Genomic DNA, 16959 nt, shown 5'->3' with positions numbered 1-16959 from the left:
AATAAATACCGGCCTAGCGAATTCAAGTCCCTGAGTTCAATCTCCATTACCTCAAAACGAGAAGATCTGGGTTTGAATTCTACGTTCCAATTCTCCTGAAGGTCTGGTGATAAATTCACTGCTTTCTCCTGTCTTGGACTTCCTCCTTGGTCAAACAGGAGCAGTAATCATTACTTATAAAGTTATGGTCAAGGTTAAATAGTACAGTGCATGAAAGCTGCCTGAGACAGTGCCTTGAACATGGCAAGAACTAAGGTGGCTGCTGTTCATTACTGTTATTGTTACCATGGTGAGGAGGAGGAGGAGGTGGAGATAGTTGTGAGAGTCTTTGTTTCACTGTTGTCATTATCAGGACGTTGAGAGCCGTGATGATGCCTTTTCTTCTAGACGCCTCCCAAAGATGGCTTTCTCATTGCTGCTGTGCAGCCTGTGACAAGTAATTCTTCAGAAGGAAAGCATGCTCCCGCATCAGCCTTCCGGCCATCCTCTTTCAAAAAGAAGACTAACCCCAGAGAGAAGGCGCACCCACCTTGGCGGTCCTCTGATAAGCATCCAACCGACATCATTCGCTTTAATTATCTAGACAATTGTGATACTGAGCATGTCTGGCAGAGGTAAGAAGCTCCAAGTCCTTCAGTCTTCTTTGTTTCTCAGAATGCTATAGCAGAATAATCTACAGATAACCAAAGCTCTAGCCTAACTTCCTTAAGTAATGGTCAAATGATACTATGCGGAAATGAGAGGAAACCAGAAGGTGGTACACAGCGGGATGTTTTGGATCAGGCCTCCAAGAATCTGTACCATGGAGATAAAAATTAGAAGAAATGGAAGAAAGGCCTAAACATAAGAGGTCCTAATTAAAAAAATAAGCAGAAAAAGTATTGAGCACTGGTGGCTCTCACTGCTAGGGAGACTGAGATCTGAAGATCACAGTTCAAAACCAGCCTCAGGAAAGTCCATGAGACTTACCTCCAGTTGAGCTGTGGCTCAAATGGTAAGGTGCTGGCCTTGAGGGGAAACAAAAAGCTAAGGGACAGTACCCAGCCCCTGAGTTCTAGACCTAAGACCGGCACAAAACGGGGTGGTGGGGACTATAAAAAGCCCTCTACAACAAGGGGCAGAGACTTTAAGATGGATTCCAGATAAGGTTTCCATGTTATATTTGATCCATGTATCACTTCTTTCTTGCTTTGGTCTATAGGCCTTCCTTCCTTCCTTCACTCCCTCCTTCCTTCTCTTCCTCCCTCTCTCCCTCCTTTCCTCCTTCCTGCCTTCCTTCCTTCTTTTCTCAAACCTTTCTTTCCTCTTCCACTCCCTTCTCCCTTCCCTGCTTTCTTTTCACTCTCCCCCTCCCTTCCCCTGTTTTCCCCTTCCTCCCTTCTCCCCCTCCCTATGATTCTGTAGAGCTCTCCCATTCCGGTCTCTGGATGGCACCGCCATAGGGCAGTGTTAATCATCCTGCATCCAGAGCATGTAAGCAGCCATATGCACCTTCACCATGAGACATATATTCTGCTGGTTTCTTTTTTTCTGTTGTTGGTAACTATAGAATCTCTACCTACATCCATTATTTCAGGCAAATGTTCCGTAAAGGACCAGGCCTGAGCTATTTTAGGCTTTTTAGGACATATGGCCAGTGTCTGGCACAACTGCTCAGCTCTGCTGTTGAAGACTGAAAATAGCTGCAGACACCATGCAAGAAGAAACGAGCATGACTGTGTTCCAATAAAACTTTATTTATAGACACAGGCCTGTGAACCAGGCCAAATTGATGATCCCAGCTTTATCCTAGCAAATGCTGATATTAACACAAACAACATTACTGAAGCAGCTTAGGATTTGCCTGCATTTTCATCTTTTGGAGATACTCTATTAAGAATACTCAAATGATTGTGTGTAAGTCACATGTGTTAATGCTCCCAACTCCATAGACAAGATCTTTTGCTTTATTTTGCTCTTTAGTTTTTAGAGATTTTTGCCTAAATCTGACGTCTTCATCTTGGCTTATAATTTTAAGAAACACGTAGATGGGTTAGCAAGTGAAATCGACCAGATAAGGCAGATTTAAATAGTCTCCATCTCTCCAAAATACAGAGAACCATTTTCAAAAATGTATGGTATCATATCCCATTGAAAAAATATGGACCTGCTGGGCACAGTAGCTTGTGCCTGTAATCTTACCTACTCAGGAGGCTGAGATCTGAAGATCATGGTTCAAAGCCAGCCTGGACATTAAAATCTGTAAGACTCTTATCTCCAATTAATTACTAGAAAACTGGAAATGTCATTGTGGCTCCAGGAGTAGGATGGTAGCCTTGAGCTGAAGAGCTCAGGGACCATGCCCAGGCCCAGAGTTCAAGCCCCACGACCAACAAAATAAATAAATAAATAAAAATGGCTGGGCACTAGTGGCTCATGCTATAATCCTAGCTACTCAGAAAGTTAAAATCTAAGGATCATGGTTTGAAGTCAGCCTGGGTAGAAAAGTCACTGTGAAAGCAGGGAGTGTGGCCTAGTGGTAGAGTACTTGCCTAGCATGCATGGGTTCAATTCCTCAGTATCAAGTGGTAGAGCTCTAGCTTAAGGACAGTGCTCAGGCCCTGAGTTCAAGCCCCAGGACTGGCAAAAAAGAAAAGAAATGAAAAAAGAAAAAAGTAAGAGAGAGAGACAGACAGACAGAATGATCATTTATCATTTACCCACTTCTTTGCAATTGCAGACGAAGGAAAAGAAATGAAGTAACCCCAGACTTCCATGGACATTCTATGAAAAACCAGCTGCAGGACAGCACTAGACTAAGAAAAGCACAGTCACTGGTAAATTCTGCTTATAAAACACCCACCATATAACGTTATGAAAATCGCCTGATTGCTAATTGTATTTGAGAAATTGAATTTGTGTTTTAAATCAGAAGGCATCAAGTACTTATTTAAATTTTGGGCTCTGCCTCTGACTCACTAATGAACTGTGAGACCTGGGAGATTTTAATCTAAGCCTCTATTCCAATAGGGGCTGGGAATGTGGCTTAGTTATAGAGTGCCTGCTTAGCATCCATGAAGCCCTGGGTTCGATTCCTGAGTACCACATGAACAGAAAAAGCCAGAAGTGACACTATGGCTCAAGTGGTAGAATGCCACTCTTGAGCAAAAGAAGCTCAGGAGCTCACTAACAGTTCCCAGGCCCTGAGCTCAGTCCCTAGGACTGGCAAAAAAAGAAGGAAGAAAGGAAGGCAGAAAAAAAAGAAAGGCCAGATAAGCTGATGTGCATAAAATTTCACGACATACAGGGTGCACTGTGTGTCTGTGCGGGCGTGTGCATACGTGTGTGTGTGTGTGTGTGTGTGTGTGTGTGTGTGTGTACTGGACATGGAGCTTGAGCTAAGCCTGGACTTATGCCACATCTCCACTCTGGCTCTGTTGGTAGTTTAGTGGAAACAAATAGTAAATCTCATAGACTTTACTGCCCTGGTTGGCTTCAAACCTTGATCCTCAGATCTCAGCCTCATGAGTTGCTAGGGTTATAGGTATGAGTCACGAGCCCCAGACTGGAGGGCATATTTTAATCCATTTCTTCTGCTTTGAGTCCTGTGAGGCAGAGGCAAGGGCAGAAACCACCGTGCTTCTTCTTTCCCAGGTAAAGGGAGCTCAGACCTGAGGACAAGACTTGTTTCCTATAGCTCCGCTATCCATGGAGCATGAGCTGAAAAGTGAATTTAAAGTGAAAAATAAATTAAGAACTTTTCTTTCTCTGATTAAAGAATAAAACAGCTAATTGACTACCTAATAAAGTCAATAATTGTGACTAGGGTCCATTATTAATTCATAGCAGAGCTAGCTACTCAGTTTGTGGCTCTGAACCCAAGGGAACCCTTTTAACATGTCAAGGAGTTTGGGGAGCAACAGAAAAGGAAAAGGGAATAGGGGTGGAATTAAAAAGTCCTTACATTGTCATAAAGGGTTCTGAGAAAAGTGAGGATATACATGCCAGGACAATAAATATAAAATAGGTGACAAATGGGAGCATTGTAAGTACTAATGAACAAATCCCTTTCATAGCTCTGCCCTCAAGTCTGATTACTTTCTGCTTAAATGTAATTTCACGTGTTACATTAAGAAAATCATAATAAGAGAGCTAAAGATGAGCTTTTTAAAAGAGAAGGGCCCATTTATTGGTAGGAGAGCCTTATCACTAGCATGTATACAGGCAACCAAAGAACAGAAAGCTTTGAGCCAAGTAGTACAATTGCCAGTGAAACTGTTAAATGTGGAAAATAACTTTATGAGGCTTACTAGGCAGGCCATGTGAAACACTTCCACGCCTACTAGGCAAGGAATAAAGAGAAGCTCAGAGAAAAACAGAAAATTTGAAGAACGATAAAAATTAATGGTGATGTATGCTTACAAATGATCTGCACAGTCAGATCTTTCTCCTGCTTAAAAAACAAACAAAAGCCAGGAGACATCCCCAAAAGGCATTTGACCATTAACCATCTGGAAAACATAGCAGAAATTGCTTCATATACATTTTAAGTTGAAAGCTAAAAAGATGTGTTTAATGAAGGCTGGAAAGGAAACCAGAAAAAATATTAAACAATAATAGAGCTATTAGTAAATGAAGTCTATGATGAGAGCTACCTACTGCTATTAGTTTTGTAACTCTACTGAGTATTAATGCTAGGAATGTGTAGTAGTTGTGCTGAACAGCACGGAATGCTTTATGTAAAAGTCTAGTCTATCATGGGGTGGGAGTGTAGTTTAGTGGTAGCCTTGAGTGCTAGCCCTGAGCAAAGAAACTCAGGGACAGTCCTGGTCCAGTGGTTCACGCCTGTAATTCTAGCTACTCAGGAGGCTAAGATCTGGGGATCAAGGTTCAAAGCCATCCTGGGCAATAAAGAATGTGAAGCATTGTTTGTTTTTTTGTGGGTCATAGGGCTTGAACTCTGGGCTAGGCACTCCCACCTTACCCTTGAGCCAAGCCCCACTTCCCTTTTCTAGAGGTTAATTAGAGATAAGAGTCTCAGATCCTTTTGTCCCTAGGCTGGCTTTGAACCTGGATCCTCAGATCTCAGCTACCTGAGTAGCTAGGATTATAGATATGAGCCACCATACCCAGCTAGAATAAGAAGCTCTTATCTCCAATTAATCTCAAGAAAATGGGGAAGTGGGGCTTAGCTCTAGGGTAGGGCTGTAGCCTTCAGCTGAAGAGCTCCAGGAAAATGCCCAGGAGCGGGAGTAGGTCCATAGCCTTCAGCTGAAGAGCTCAGAGACAGCGCCCAGCCCAGAGTTCAAGCCCCATGACCCCCCCAAAAAAATTGAAGAAGAAACTCAGGGACAGTGCCCAGGCCCTGAGTTCAAGCCCCAGGACTACCAAAAAAAAAGTCTGTTGTGGCCTTTACCTCATGGACTGGCCAGTGATGAGCTTGGTTGTTGGAGTTTATAGGGATGCATGTGGCTGGTTGCAGGCCTCTGCAGAACGCCCAGGCCACAGGGAAACAGGCCACCAGAGTGATGCTAGACAACTGTGGAAGTGAAGAAATCCCAGATGGGAGAGCAAGAGAAGAGCGGAGACAACCCAGTTAGGTGTGCTAAGGAGAAGGTTTGCTAGCATGGCCCTAGAGCTATATTTGTTCTGGTAGACACAGCCCAGGTGTAATTCCAGTAGAGACACTCATGGCTTTGTTTGTTAGAAAGGCCCTACATCAGCTGGGCACCGTGGCTCAAGCCTATAATCCTAGCTATGGGGGATCATGGTTCAAGGCCAGCCTGACATAAAAGTTCTTGGGACTCCCTCTCAACCAGTGGTTGAGACTGGGCGCAGTGGTGCATGCCTGTCAATTCCAGTGACGTGGTGAAGCACAAATAGGAGACTCATAGCCCAGCCTATCCAGGCATAAAATAAGATCCTATGCTGAAAATAACCAGTACAGAAGGCTCATTCACAGAGTCTCTGCCCAGTAAGCTCAAGGTTCTGAGATCAATCTTCAGTATAAAAAAGAAAGAATATGTTCTAAAATCTATGTGCCAGTGATTGTATATAGAGATTCCCTTCTTTTTTTTTTGCCAGTCCTGGGCTTGAGCTCAGGGCCTGAGCACAGTCCTTGGGTTTTCTCAAGCACCACTTCCGGCTTTTTCTATGTATGTGGTTCCAAGGAATCGAACCCAGGTCTTCGTGCATGCTAGGCAAGCACTTTAACCACTAGGCCAAACTCCCAGCCCAAGATTCCTTTCTTGAATACTTGTTTGTTGAACATGACATTTGAAATCTGATGTAAAAGTCAATGTTAATAAAATCTTTAAAAAAAAAAAAGAATGAAAATAAGAAATGAAGGGAGTGAGGGAAGAAGGAAGGGAACTAGGAAAGGAGGGAAGGAGGAAAGAAAAAGAAAAGAAAAGGGCAAGGGAGAGGAGGGGAGTCCCTGTATAGTTTTAATTTTGTTGGTAGTTGTTACTGTTGTTGTTATTGTGCCAGCCAAGGGTCTTGAACTCAGAGCCTGGATGCTCTCCCTAAGCTTTCTTACTCAAAGCTCTAACACTTGAACCACAGCTCCACTTCTGGCTTTTTTGATAGCTCATTGAAGATAAGAATCTCAGGAACTTTTTCCACTGGCTTCAAACTTCAATTCTCAGATCTCAGCCTCCTGAGTAGCCTGCACCAGCACTGCGCTCATCCATGGCTTTGGAGGAGAGGGATGGAGTTTAGGAGGCGCTATGGACTCCAGGGAGCCAGGGCTGAGTGCAAAGTCTACAGACATTGAGCAGAAGACTGAAACCAATTGAGAGGCCTATGGTGGCAGAGGGGTTTAGTGGTGGGAGAAGCTCTGTCAAGTGGAAAGATCTGGAAGAGAAGAAGGTACAGAAGTACAGGAGAATACAAAGACCTCTCCTTCAGCCACCTCCCCAGGCTGCAATCATCAGAGGAGAAACCAACTTCCCTTTATCTTTACTTGAGGCCTTCAGAGAAGAGATTCCTGTCTAAAAAGAGAAATGTCCCCAGGGAGACCATTTGCCATCAAGGCATGCATTGCTGCCCAAAGCACAAGGCTTCCTTTATTTAATAGGTGTGAGCTTGAAAGAAAGCTAATTTTCTCTTCTCTCAATTCTGAGAAGGTCCTCGGGGGGTGGGGGGGGCTATCTGAGCCATAATCACTTTGACTTAGTGCTATTTACTGTGAACAATTGGTAGGAGATAGGAATAAAACTTAGATTTCATCATTAATGTTTTGAGGCTTCCAAACTTCCTGTGAGAATTTTATAGATACCAAGAAATCCACATAAGAATTTATACAGGACCCTAGGCATTCACAGGCAGGGAGAGGGACACAAAGGCACAATGCCTAGGTGCATTTGATCATATAAAATATTTATCAAAATGAACACCAGGAAATGGTGTTCCTTTTGTTGTTGTTTTGCTTTTTGTCTTGCTTGTCCTTTATCTGTCTTTGGGTACCCAGAAATGGAGAAATAAAGGGTGAACAAATATAGCAGTGATACTCATTAGACGCTGCTGAAAATGAGCTACACGATGTGCTTGTAGGAACAGGAGGGAAAAACTGGGAGAGAGCAAGGAAGAGGTGACATTGTTAAAAAGAAATACACTGTTTACCTGACATATAACCAGGAACCTTCTGTACACATCTTTATAATAATTTTAAAAGAAATTTATATCACTGCCAGTTAGGATTTTTAAAATTTAACTGTCAGTAGCTTGTGTCTGTAATCATAGCTACTGAGAAGGCTGAGAGCTGAAGATTGTGGTTCAAAGTGAGCCTGGGCAGAAAAGTCTGTGAGACTCTTCAATTAACCACCAAAAAAGTGAGAGGTAGAGCCCTAGCCTTGAGCAAAAAAGAAAAAAATTCAGGGTCAGTACCAAGGCCGAGTTCAGTCCCCAGTACAAAAAAAAAAAAAAAAGATTGAGTAGCAAAATATACTTTCACAAGGGACTTCATTTACAATCTTCACATTCTTCTTTTGCTGCTAAGAGCATGTGTGCTGTGTGTGTGTGTGTGTGTGTGTGTGTGTGTGTGTGTGTGCTATGTGCTTGTTCTGGCTTGTCGCCTCTTGTTTTATAGTGCTAAATAATAAATTATGCTGCCATTTCCCACTGGAATGATTCTACCCACTTCTCTGCCACTGACTGCTTAGACAAAGGCCCAATGGCTATTTGTTTTCATTTAGAGTTAAACCAGAGTATTAGATACAAATTAGCTTCTATTTAGGGCTTAAAGAGAGAGTACTGAGTTTGTAAAATACATATTATTAGTTACATACATATCACTAAGGACATGTTTAACTACTGAGAGATAGATAGATAGATAGATAGATAGATAGATAGATAGATAGATAGATAGATATGGCTAGATACTGTGGTGCATGCCTGAAATCCTACCTACTCAGGAAGTAGAGATTGGGAAGCTCAAGGTTCAAGACCAGCCTGGGTAAAAGTTTGAGACATGCTTCTTTGTCAGCTGGGCGTGGTGGCTCATGTCTGTTATACCAGCTAGGTAGGACATGAAAACAAGGCAAGCCTTGGGTTAGGCTGGTACAGGGCAAAAAGTAAGACCCAACCTCAAAAATAACCACAGCAAAAAGTGGCTAACCCATGGCTTAAACTCTAGAACCACCACAACAAAACACATATAGGTGTGTGTCTGAACATAGCGTGTGTGTGCGTGTGTGTGTGTACGTGTGTGTGTGTGCCTGTGTGTGTGTAAGCACCATGGCTAGCAAGCTGCCCAGACATCACGGAGTGTCCTTGACCTGCACCAGGGTCATCTTGGATTTAAATTTCAAAGTCCCGGCTCACTTCACCCATCTTCTTCTGCCACGACAGTTTTACCCCGAGACCAACTAAGAACAAAGGTAACCTTGTGGATTATTTCTGCCAAACACCTTGCTTCTGTTTTCTAGAACCTGGGAGAAAGAAAAGGAAATATATCCCTTATGACTATTGAACAAATTAGGGCTCCCCAAGAAGGTGACCAGACAGGCCTGAGCAGCTTTCTGAGCTTAGTGACAGTCAAGAGACATGGAGGGGGGGCGGTTCTCCCACTAAGGTCCTTGTGGATGAGTTCAGTACTGAGGACTCAAACAAGAGCACTGCTGTTTCTTTTTTCATTTTCTCCTCAAAGTGGTACCAAGGCTTGAACACTAGGCTCTGTGCTTCCATGACAGACTTTCTACCACATGAGTCCTTCCTTCCACTCCTTCTGTGTTTGGTTATTTTCAAAAGAGCATCTTTCTTTGTGCTCAGGTCCCCTGGTCACCATCCTCCCTAGTTGTGTTTCATTATATGGCTGACAATGACAGATGGCAGCCACTCTGCCCAGCCAGTGTGAGCATCACTTGGCCCTGCCTCGATTGGCCTCAGACCTTAATCCTCCAATCTCTGCCTCCCAAGTTGCTAGTATTACAGACTTGAGCCACACGCCTGACTAGCCCTTCTGCTTTTATGACTTTCATATGATAATCCCTGTTTAGAGTGACTGGAAGTCATCACAAAATGTGGAGGGGTAGATGTTTTTCAAGGGAGGAAGAAGGGATTTCCTACAAGGTGAAGATTATCATGATACCCTTGTTTATTTATGTATTTTACCCTGGTTTCATTACTGGCCCTGAACCCTGGCCTCAAGGTAGTCACCATGCTTGGCTCTCTTACCTTCTTTTACTTTGGTTGGTACTGGGGTTTGAACTCAGAGCCTCATGATTGCTAGAACCTCACTTGAACCATACCCTGAGCCCTTTCAGCTTTTTTGCTTTTTTTTTTTTTTTTAAGGATATTTATTTTTATTTTTTGCTAGTCCTGGGGCTTGAACTCAGGGCCTGGGCACTGTCCTGGGGCTTTCTCAAGGCTAGAGCCCTACTATTTGAGACACAGCACCACTTTTGGCCTTTTCTCTGTATGTGGTACCAAGGAATCAAACCTGGGTCTCGTGCATGTTAGGCAAGCACTCTATCACTAGGCCAAACTCCCGGCCCCACGGATATTTTTTAGGTAGGTTCACTTTTTTTTTTTTTTTGCACTGGTCCTAGAGTTTGAACTCAGAGCCTGAGCACTATCCCTGAGCTTCCTTCACACAAGGCTAGTGCTCTACCACTTGAACCTCAGCTCTTTTGATAGCTTCGTGAAGAGAAGAGTCTCAGACTTTCCTTTCTGGGCTGGCTTCAAACTGATCCTCAGATCTGAGCCTCTGAGTAGATAGGATTACAGGTGTGAACCAGTGGCGTCCAGCTGCTGAGTCTTTAAATGGAAGGATGTAGGTGAGAAATGTAAAAGCATGCTTTGGATATTGGAGTTATTGGAATTCTGCAGAATCCTGTTCTTGGCCCACTCCCTGGGCTAACAGTGCCTGTCCTAAGTCTTTCATTGCAAAGTGGATTTCTCTCTCCGCTCTCCTGAGCTCCTGGCTCACAGATTCAGGTAAACCCGCAAATTCCTGGAACCTACGACCACCTGTGTTTCTAGTCTGTTGTAAGTGGCACAAACATTAACAAGATCTCTTTTCTCCAACTCCCCTATTCTTTCCATCTTGTCTTTTTGTCTTCCAATGAGGGATAGTAAAATCTTAAAATGATGAGTGTCTGCAAGCTTGTTGCCTGAGACAAGAAAGGTGGACATAAGGAAACCACCTTCACAGAGCTGATCTTGAGAAAAGAACTTCAAGAGTCCAGACAGCGGGGGAAGAGCATGCAGAGAGAGAGCAGAGAGCACAGGGCCCCGGGAGGCTAGGACCTGCTGCTGTGAACATGGAAAGCTGCCAGCAGCCTGCTGGGGCCTGTGAACAACCTGGGCCCAAGGGTTCCTTAAAAGCAGTGACAGATAAGCCACTGTAGTAACAGGATTAGATCTGAAAGTGTTACAGCCAAGATGTGACTCGCTGGTTCTTGTTATCACAGGCTTTTTCTTCATTCAACGGGTATTACTTTGTCACAGGCATTCCCAACACAGCACAAAGGAACACTCCAGTTTATTCCTTTGCCCTCTGCACATCTGAAAACACATACTTCACAGGACCTTAAACCAGCACGGAAATTGTCAAGTGAAGGAAGATCATTTGCTCCTGTTTCTCCCTACCTTTTTGGTTTTGTCTACTCTTTCCTGGAAAACGTCAGTCTGGACCTTCTGTGAGCAGACACCTGGAGAGTCAGAGCAGATCAAAGCTTTGCCCATGAGGTGCTGGCAGTCTTTTTAGGAGATATAAGATTCCATTCAGAACTGAAACCATGCCAAGAGCTGGTGGCTTACACCTGTAATCCCAGCTGCTTAAGAGGCTGAGATTGGATGATTGCAGTTCAAAGCCAGCCTGGACAGAAAAGTATGTGTGACTCTTGTCTCCAGTTAATCACATTAAAAAAAAAAAAACAAAAAACTGGAAAATACAGCTGTGACTCAAGTAGTAGCGCCTCAGCCTTGAGGAAAAAAACTAAGGTCCAGCATCTAGGTCCTGAGTTCATGCCTTAGAACTGGAACAAAAATAAATAAATATGGAGGGAAGAAAAGGGGGACCAAAACATGAGAACGGGTATCAATGTTTGAGAAGTAATGCACTCGCTACCTGACAACTGTAACTATAGCCTCTCTATACATTACCCCCCAAATAAAATACAATAAATAAATAAAAACAAAAAGAGGGCTGGGAGTGTGGCTTAGCAGTAGAGTGCTGTGAAGCATGCACAAAGCCTTGGGTTCGATTCCCTGGTACCATATACACAGAAAAGCCAGAAGTGGTGCTGTGGTGCAAGTGGCAGAGCTCTAGCCATGAGCAAAAGTGCTCAGAGACAGTAATCAGGACCTGAGTTCAGTTTCCAGGACTGGCAAAAAGAAAAAAAAAAAAAAGAGCTAAGGGCCTGTCACAAATGGTAGAGAACGTCCCTAGCAGGCATGACACCCTGAATTGAATCCTCCCCCCCCTAAAAAAAAAAACAAACTTCCTTCTCTTCTTATAAGCTCAGCTTGCATTGTTCTTTTCTTTTTCTCTGTTTATCGGTCTTCCTTTCCCTGTGCATGGCCAGATGTCACGGAGAAATCCTTTGTCACTGTGAGTTGGGCTGGGACATCAACCTGTGCCACACACCTCTTTGGAGAGAAGAGATACATGTACAGATGTATCTAAATATAAATATTCCTATCAGTATTAAAAAAAAACAAAACATGGTCCCCGGGCAGTGCTCCCTGATCTCATCACAAGTCTCCAGACCCAGCTGTGAGTTTGAACTGTGGGAATGCAGGCTGTCTGTGAGGTAACCATTCCTCAGTCATTTATGTGTATAATGGAGATTATTAATACTTCCCTCCCTCGTGTGACTTTCTTGAGGTCCTAAAGAAATGTTTGGAGACTAGAGAATTTATCAGAAGTTCAACATGACGATTGCATGGGGTGGGGAGTAGAACTCTCAATAGCCCCTCTTCAGCCCTATATAAAATTATTTTCTTTCAGTGTTGTCGTAACCGTCATCCTAATGCTATCCTTTTTTCCTTAGATGTCACTAAGAGCCAGCTCCCCTCTGAAAGTTCCAACTCATCTTGCCTGGCTTCCTCATCCTTCCAGGGGACCCCCCAGTGCCTGAAACAGCCTGTAAGAGTCCTGGGGAGCACCTACAGAGACCCCCTGGGCTGCAGTCCTGCCCCATCCCAGCTCCACATAGGACGATGGAAGAAGTGACAGGTGGGGGAAGTAAGACTAGGGAAAGACTGGTACAGCAGTGACAAGCTGATGCACTGGCAAGGTTGGCTCCTGCCTGGCTCCTCCATTGGAAACTCTTTTGGCTTAAGTACTTCATTGTGCAAATAAGTCTGACAGTAGTTGAGAGGAAAAGGAGTTCATGGCATCAATGTTGGCAAATGTTCCAACTTAGAAATGGCATCAGAGATGAAGGGACATCTGATGCTGCCTCTGGTTGTGTCAGCTGCGTGAGGAACATCGCAGAAGGAAGTGACAGCACAGCCCCAGTCTCCGAGCATGTCTGAAGACGTTATTTATCATGGCGTCATTGTCTGCTAGGGCCGCACCACAGACTGTGTCAGCAGCACAGGTTCATTTCTCCACGCTGGAGACTGGAAATCTAAAATGGAGTGATCAGTAGGACTGGAATTTTCCTCCTTTTTTTAAATTATCATTATTAAGTAGTTACAGACAGTTTACACTCTTAGGTCAGGTTCTGATCACTCGGCCTCCTGTCTCTCCTTATCCTCAACTTACACAGCCTGCTTTTTACATCATGCACGTTGACTGTAATGACTACACTGGATCACTCTTCCTCCCTCCCTTCCTGCACCCCACTTTGTCCATTCCCCAGTGCATGTTTCCACTTCCTGGCATTCATTTTGGTAGACATTGGTTGTTCAGAGGAGTCTTGGGTTCCTTCTCTGTGCATACGCTCCTCTGGTCTACTTGCATGTAAATGCATTGAGTCCTGTATGTTAATATGCAGAGCTGTATTTTGATCTAGCTCCCTCATATGAGAGGAAACATGCCATTTGTCTCTCTGAGCATGGTAAGCTCAGTTCTCATGATTTGTTCAAGGTCCATCCAAGGTCTCTGCAAATGACATAATCTTAGGATTTCTACTGGATGAGGAAAGTCCCATTGGGTACAGATACCCCATTTTCTTGATCCACGCATCTACTGCAGGGCATCAGGCGGTTTCCACAACTTGTTATTGTGAATTATGTGGTAATGAACATGGATATGCGAGTGTGTACAGGATCCTGGAGTGTGATGTTCTGGGTAGATGGCCATTTATCCCTGAGTTTTTCCTGGTCTCATCAGTGTCTGTTTCTGAATCTCTTCTTCTTACAAGGACATAAATCACATGGAATTGGCTCCCATCCTAATGCCCTCACTTAACCCAGTTACTTTCAAAGACCCTGTCCCCAGGCATAGCCCCATTCTAGGATGCTAGGAGTTAAGACATCAGCACCTGGACTCATAGGGAATGCCACGGGGCCACAAGAGGTGGGAATCAGAGCCACTCTGGAGGCTGAGATCTGAGGACTAACAGAGGTTCAAAGCCAGCCCAGGTAGGAAATTCTGTGAGACTCTCAAGCCTCAGATCTAACCTCTCTCCTCACACACACACAAAACACTTGACAGCAAGAAGCTAGACATGAGTGAGGTGGGGGAATGTTCTAGAAAACAGAAATAGATTTTAAAAAATACTCAGAGGTAAAGGTGACCAACCATTATGGCTTTCCCAGGACTTCCTTGGTTTCGCACTAAAAGACCCAAGACTAGGCAAACCCTCAGTCACTACAAGCTACCCTTGTGACTAAACTGTCCAGGAGAGCTGGGCACATTAGGCCGAGGTTGAGTTAGAGAGCCAGCCAAGAGTCCAAACAGGAAACCAACCCAGGCTAGGGAGTTAGGCTTCCCCTTAGGTCACTGAACAATCAGTAAAGGATTTCAACTAGGAGAGTGACATGCTGGGACCTGGTTTAGAAAGTGCTCGGTGACAGTCATGGAGGTTGTCATTGGCAGGGAGCCATCTCCCTGTTCCAGGGAAAAGACGATGGAAAGGTAAACTGAAGAAGTGGAAAGAACTAGAAGGGGGTAGACTGTTTTCAGGAGAAAGATGAACAGGTAGTTGGTGGGAGAGGAAAAGTAAAGAGTGACTTGTCGATTTCTGGCTTAGACAACTGGAAAAAGTCTTGGGAGACAATGAGGGTGTTTGGAAATCTCTTCCCCATGCTACCTTGCACCAGGGCAAACAAAGCAGTCATTCTTTCCTTCCCCAGCAGTCCCGGTTGATTAGAAGGTTGTTGTGTAACAGATTTAGAAATCCCAGCCATAGCCAGGATACTTCCACCCCTGCACTCCCAGGAGAAGCAGGAGGTTTGATTCTGATGGGGAAGAAGATAGGCATGCGTTAAACTCTCCATCGTAAGCTACTTGGTGTGTGTGTGTGTGTGTGTGTGTGTGTGTGTGTGCGCACACGCGTGCGCGCACGTGCATGCATACATGCACATGCATGTGCGTGCTAGTACTGCAGCTTGAACTCAGGGCTTGGGTGCTGTCCTTTAGCTATTTTACTCAGAGCTGATGCGCCACTACTTGAGTCACAGCTCAAGTAGAGAAGAGTCTTGCAGACTTTTCTGTCCAGGCTGGCTTCAAATCATGATCCTCTGAAGTCAGCCTCCTCCATAGTGAGGATTACACGTGTGAACCACCAGCACCCGGCTTCGCCAGTTAGTTTTGTACTCTTGTTTAATTTCCACAGACTCATTTTATAGATGCAGAATTAGGATAGTCGTGTGTTCAAGGTGACCACCACTGCAAAGAAACAAAGCTGAGACTGAACCCAGGGGTGTTTGCCTCCACAGATCCGTAGCTATACCGACGTCTCTGACTTCTCCCCACCCGATATTCCCGTTCATCCACAGCCATGCCTGCAACCTATCTTCATTCAGCATCTGGGCTGAGAAGCAGATCTTCCTAGGAACAGGACAGGAGAGGAGAGAAGGGTGCAGAAAGGAAGAAGGGGAGGAAGCATCAGCCCCAGGGCTCTTAGAGGCTGGGATGGCTACTGTCAGGAATGGAGATGGCAAGAACACTCCTCCATCCTTTGTAACATGTCCCTACACTGTGTTTGCAAAACGTTAAAACCAGGGCACCATGTAATTATCTTTGTGGCATCGGGGCCAAAGGAAGCCATGGAGACATGGTCCCTGCCAGCAGGCAGTTTGGGGGAAAGGGGGTGCTGGAGGGGGTGCCTCAACAAGGCATGTTGAGACATCTGCACAGCCATGGTTTTGACAGTAACCAAGCTAGGAGATGAACCTTCGTGCCTATGATTGATGAATAGCTTTTTGGTGCTGGGGCTTGAAGTCAGGGCCTTGTGTGCTCACTTGATTTTTTCTTTCACAGCTGGTACTCTACAACTTGACCCATCCCTCTGCTTTTGCTGGCTGTTTGAAGATGAGGATCTTAATTTTGTCTGCTTGAGTGACTACACCCAGCTATGAGTAGATTTTTAATGTTATGTACAGTGGAATGTTACTCTGCCATAAAAAATGTGAAATCCTGGGCTGGGAGTTTGGCCTAGTGGTAGAGTGCTTGCCTGGCATGCACAAAGACCCAGATTCGATTCCTCGGCATCACATACATAGAAAAAAGCCAGAAGTGGTGCTGCAGTTCAAGTGGTAGAGCTCTAGCCTTGAGAAAGCCCAAGGACAGTGCATAGGCCCTGAGCTCAAGCCCAGAACTAGCAAAAAAAAGTGAAATCCTGTCATTTGTGACAACACAGATGTACCTAGAGGATGTGAGGCGAAGTAAGCCAGGCACAGAATGACGAACACGTCATGCTCTCAGACTCATGTGCAGGCCAAAGCCCATCACAGATAGAACATAGGTGCACCATTATGTCCAGTGTCCTTCCATCCATCCTGTATCCTTAGACACAGAAGAATCCATCCCATTGACGCCTCTACCTGGGCCAGCCTACTACCCCAGTCCTCCCCAGCTCAGCCCCCCAAATTTGGTTCCAGGTGACCAGCCCTCACCACTCTACCAAACTAGGAGTTGAGAAGGGGTCTTGAGAATGTTCTGCTTGGGCTGGCCTCAAACTGAAGTCCTCCCATTCCTAACCTCCCAAGCAGCCAGGTGGATGATCATGAGCTGCAAATACCCAGCTGTTCCATCACAAAATAAGTAAATAAAAGTATGCCTGGCACAGTGGCTCACACCTGTAATCCTAGCTACTCAGGAGGCTAGGATCAGAGGGTCATGGTTCCAAGCCATCCTCAGTACAAAAAGTCCGGGAGACTCTCATTTCCAGTAAACCACTAGAAAACCAGAAGTGACATTGTGGCTCAAGGGGTAGAGAGCTAGCCGTGAGCTGAAGAGCTCAGGGACAGTGTCCAGGCCCAGAGTTCAAGCCCCACCAACATACATAAATAAATAAATTAGTTAATTAATTAAAGTATGAATGAAGAATGAATGAGAGAGAACAAGAGTGAGGCAGGGAA

The 16959-nt window shown here is 44.7% G+C and overlaps 1 protein-coding gene across 2 annotated transcripts in view; it reads left to right on the top strand.

The window, feature by feature from the left end:
- Fbxo16 (F-box protein 16) overlaps positions 1 to 12644 on the top strand; it is a 40036-nt gene extending 27392 nt beyond the window's left edge. Inside the window, exons 6-9 of one of the 2 annotated variants that reach the window (XM_090353665.1) lie at positions 388 to 614; positions 2720 to 2816; positions 12009 to 12034; positions 12477 to 12565. In XM_090353665.1, coding sequence (XP_090209791.1) covers positions 388 to 614; positions 2720 to 2816; positions 12009 to 12034; positions 12477 to 12486 — 360 coding nt within the window. In that variant the 3' untranslated portion in view covers positions 12487 to 12565. Of the gene's footprint in view, positions 1 to 387; positions 615 to 2719; positions 2817 to 12008; positions 12035 to 12476 lie in introns of both variants that reach the window. The other variant, XM_090353666.1, reaches the window with a different exon arrangement.
- The last annotated feature ends 4315 nt before the right edge of the window (positions 12645 to 16959 follow it).

Source organism: Megascapheus bottae, chromosome 20 (genome assembly GCF_031878675.1).
Source record: "Megascapheus bottae isolate mThoBot1 chromosome 20, mThoBot2.hap1, whole genome shotgun sequence".
NCBI lineage: Eukaryota > Metazoa > Chordata > Mammalia > Rodentia > Geomyidae > Megascapheus > Megascapheus bottae.
Note: the sequence above shows the minus strand (reverse complement) of the source record. Positions and strands in the feature narration are given on the sequence as shown.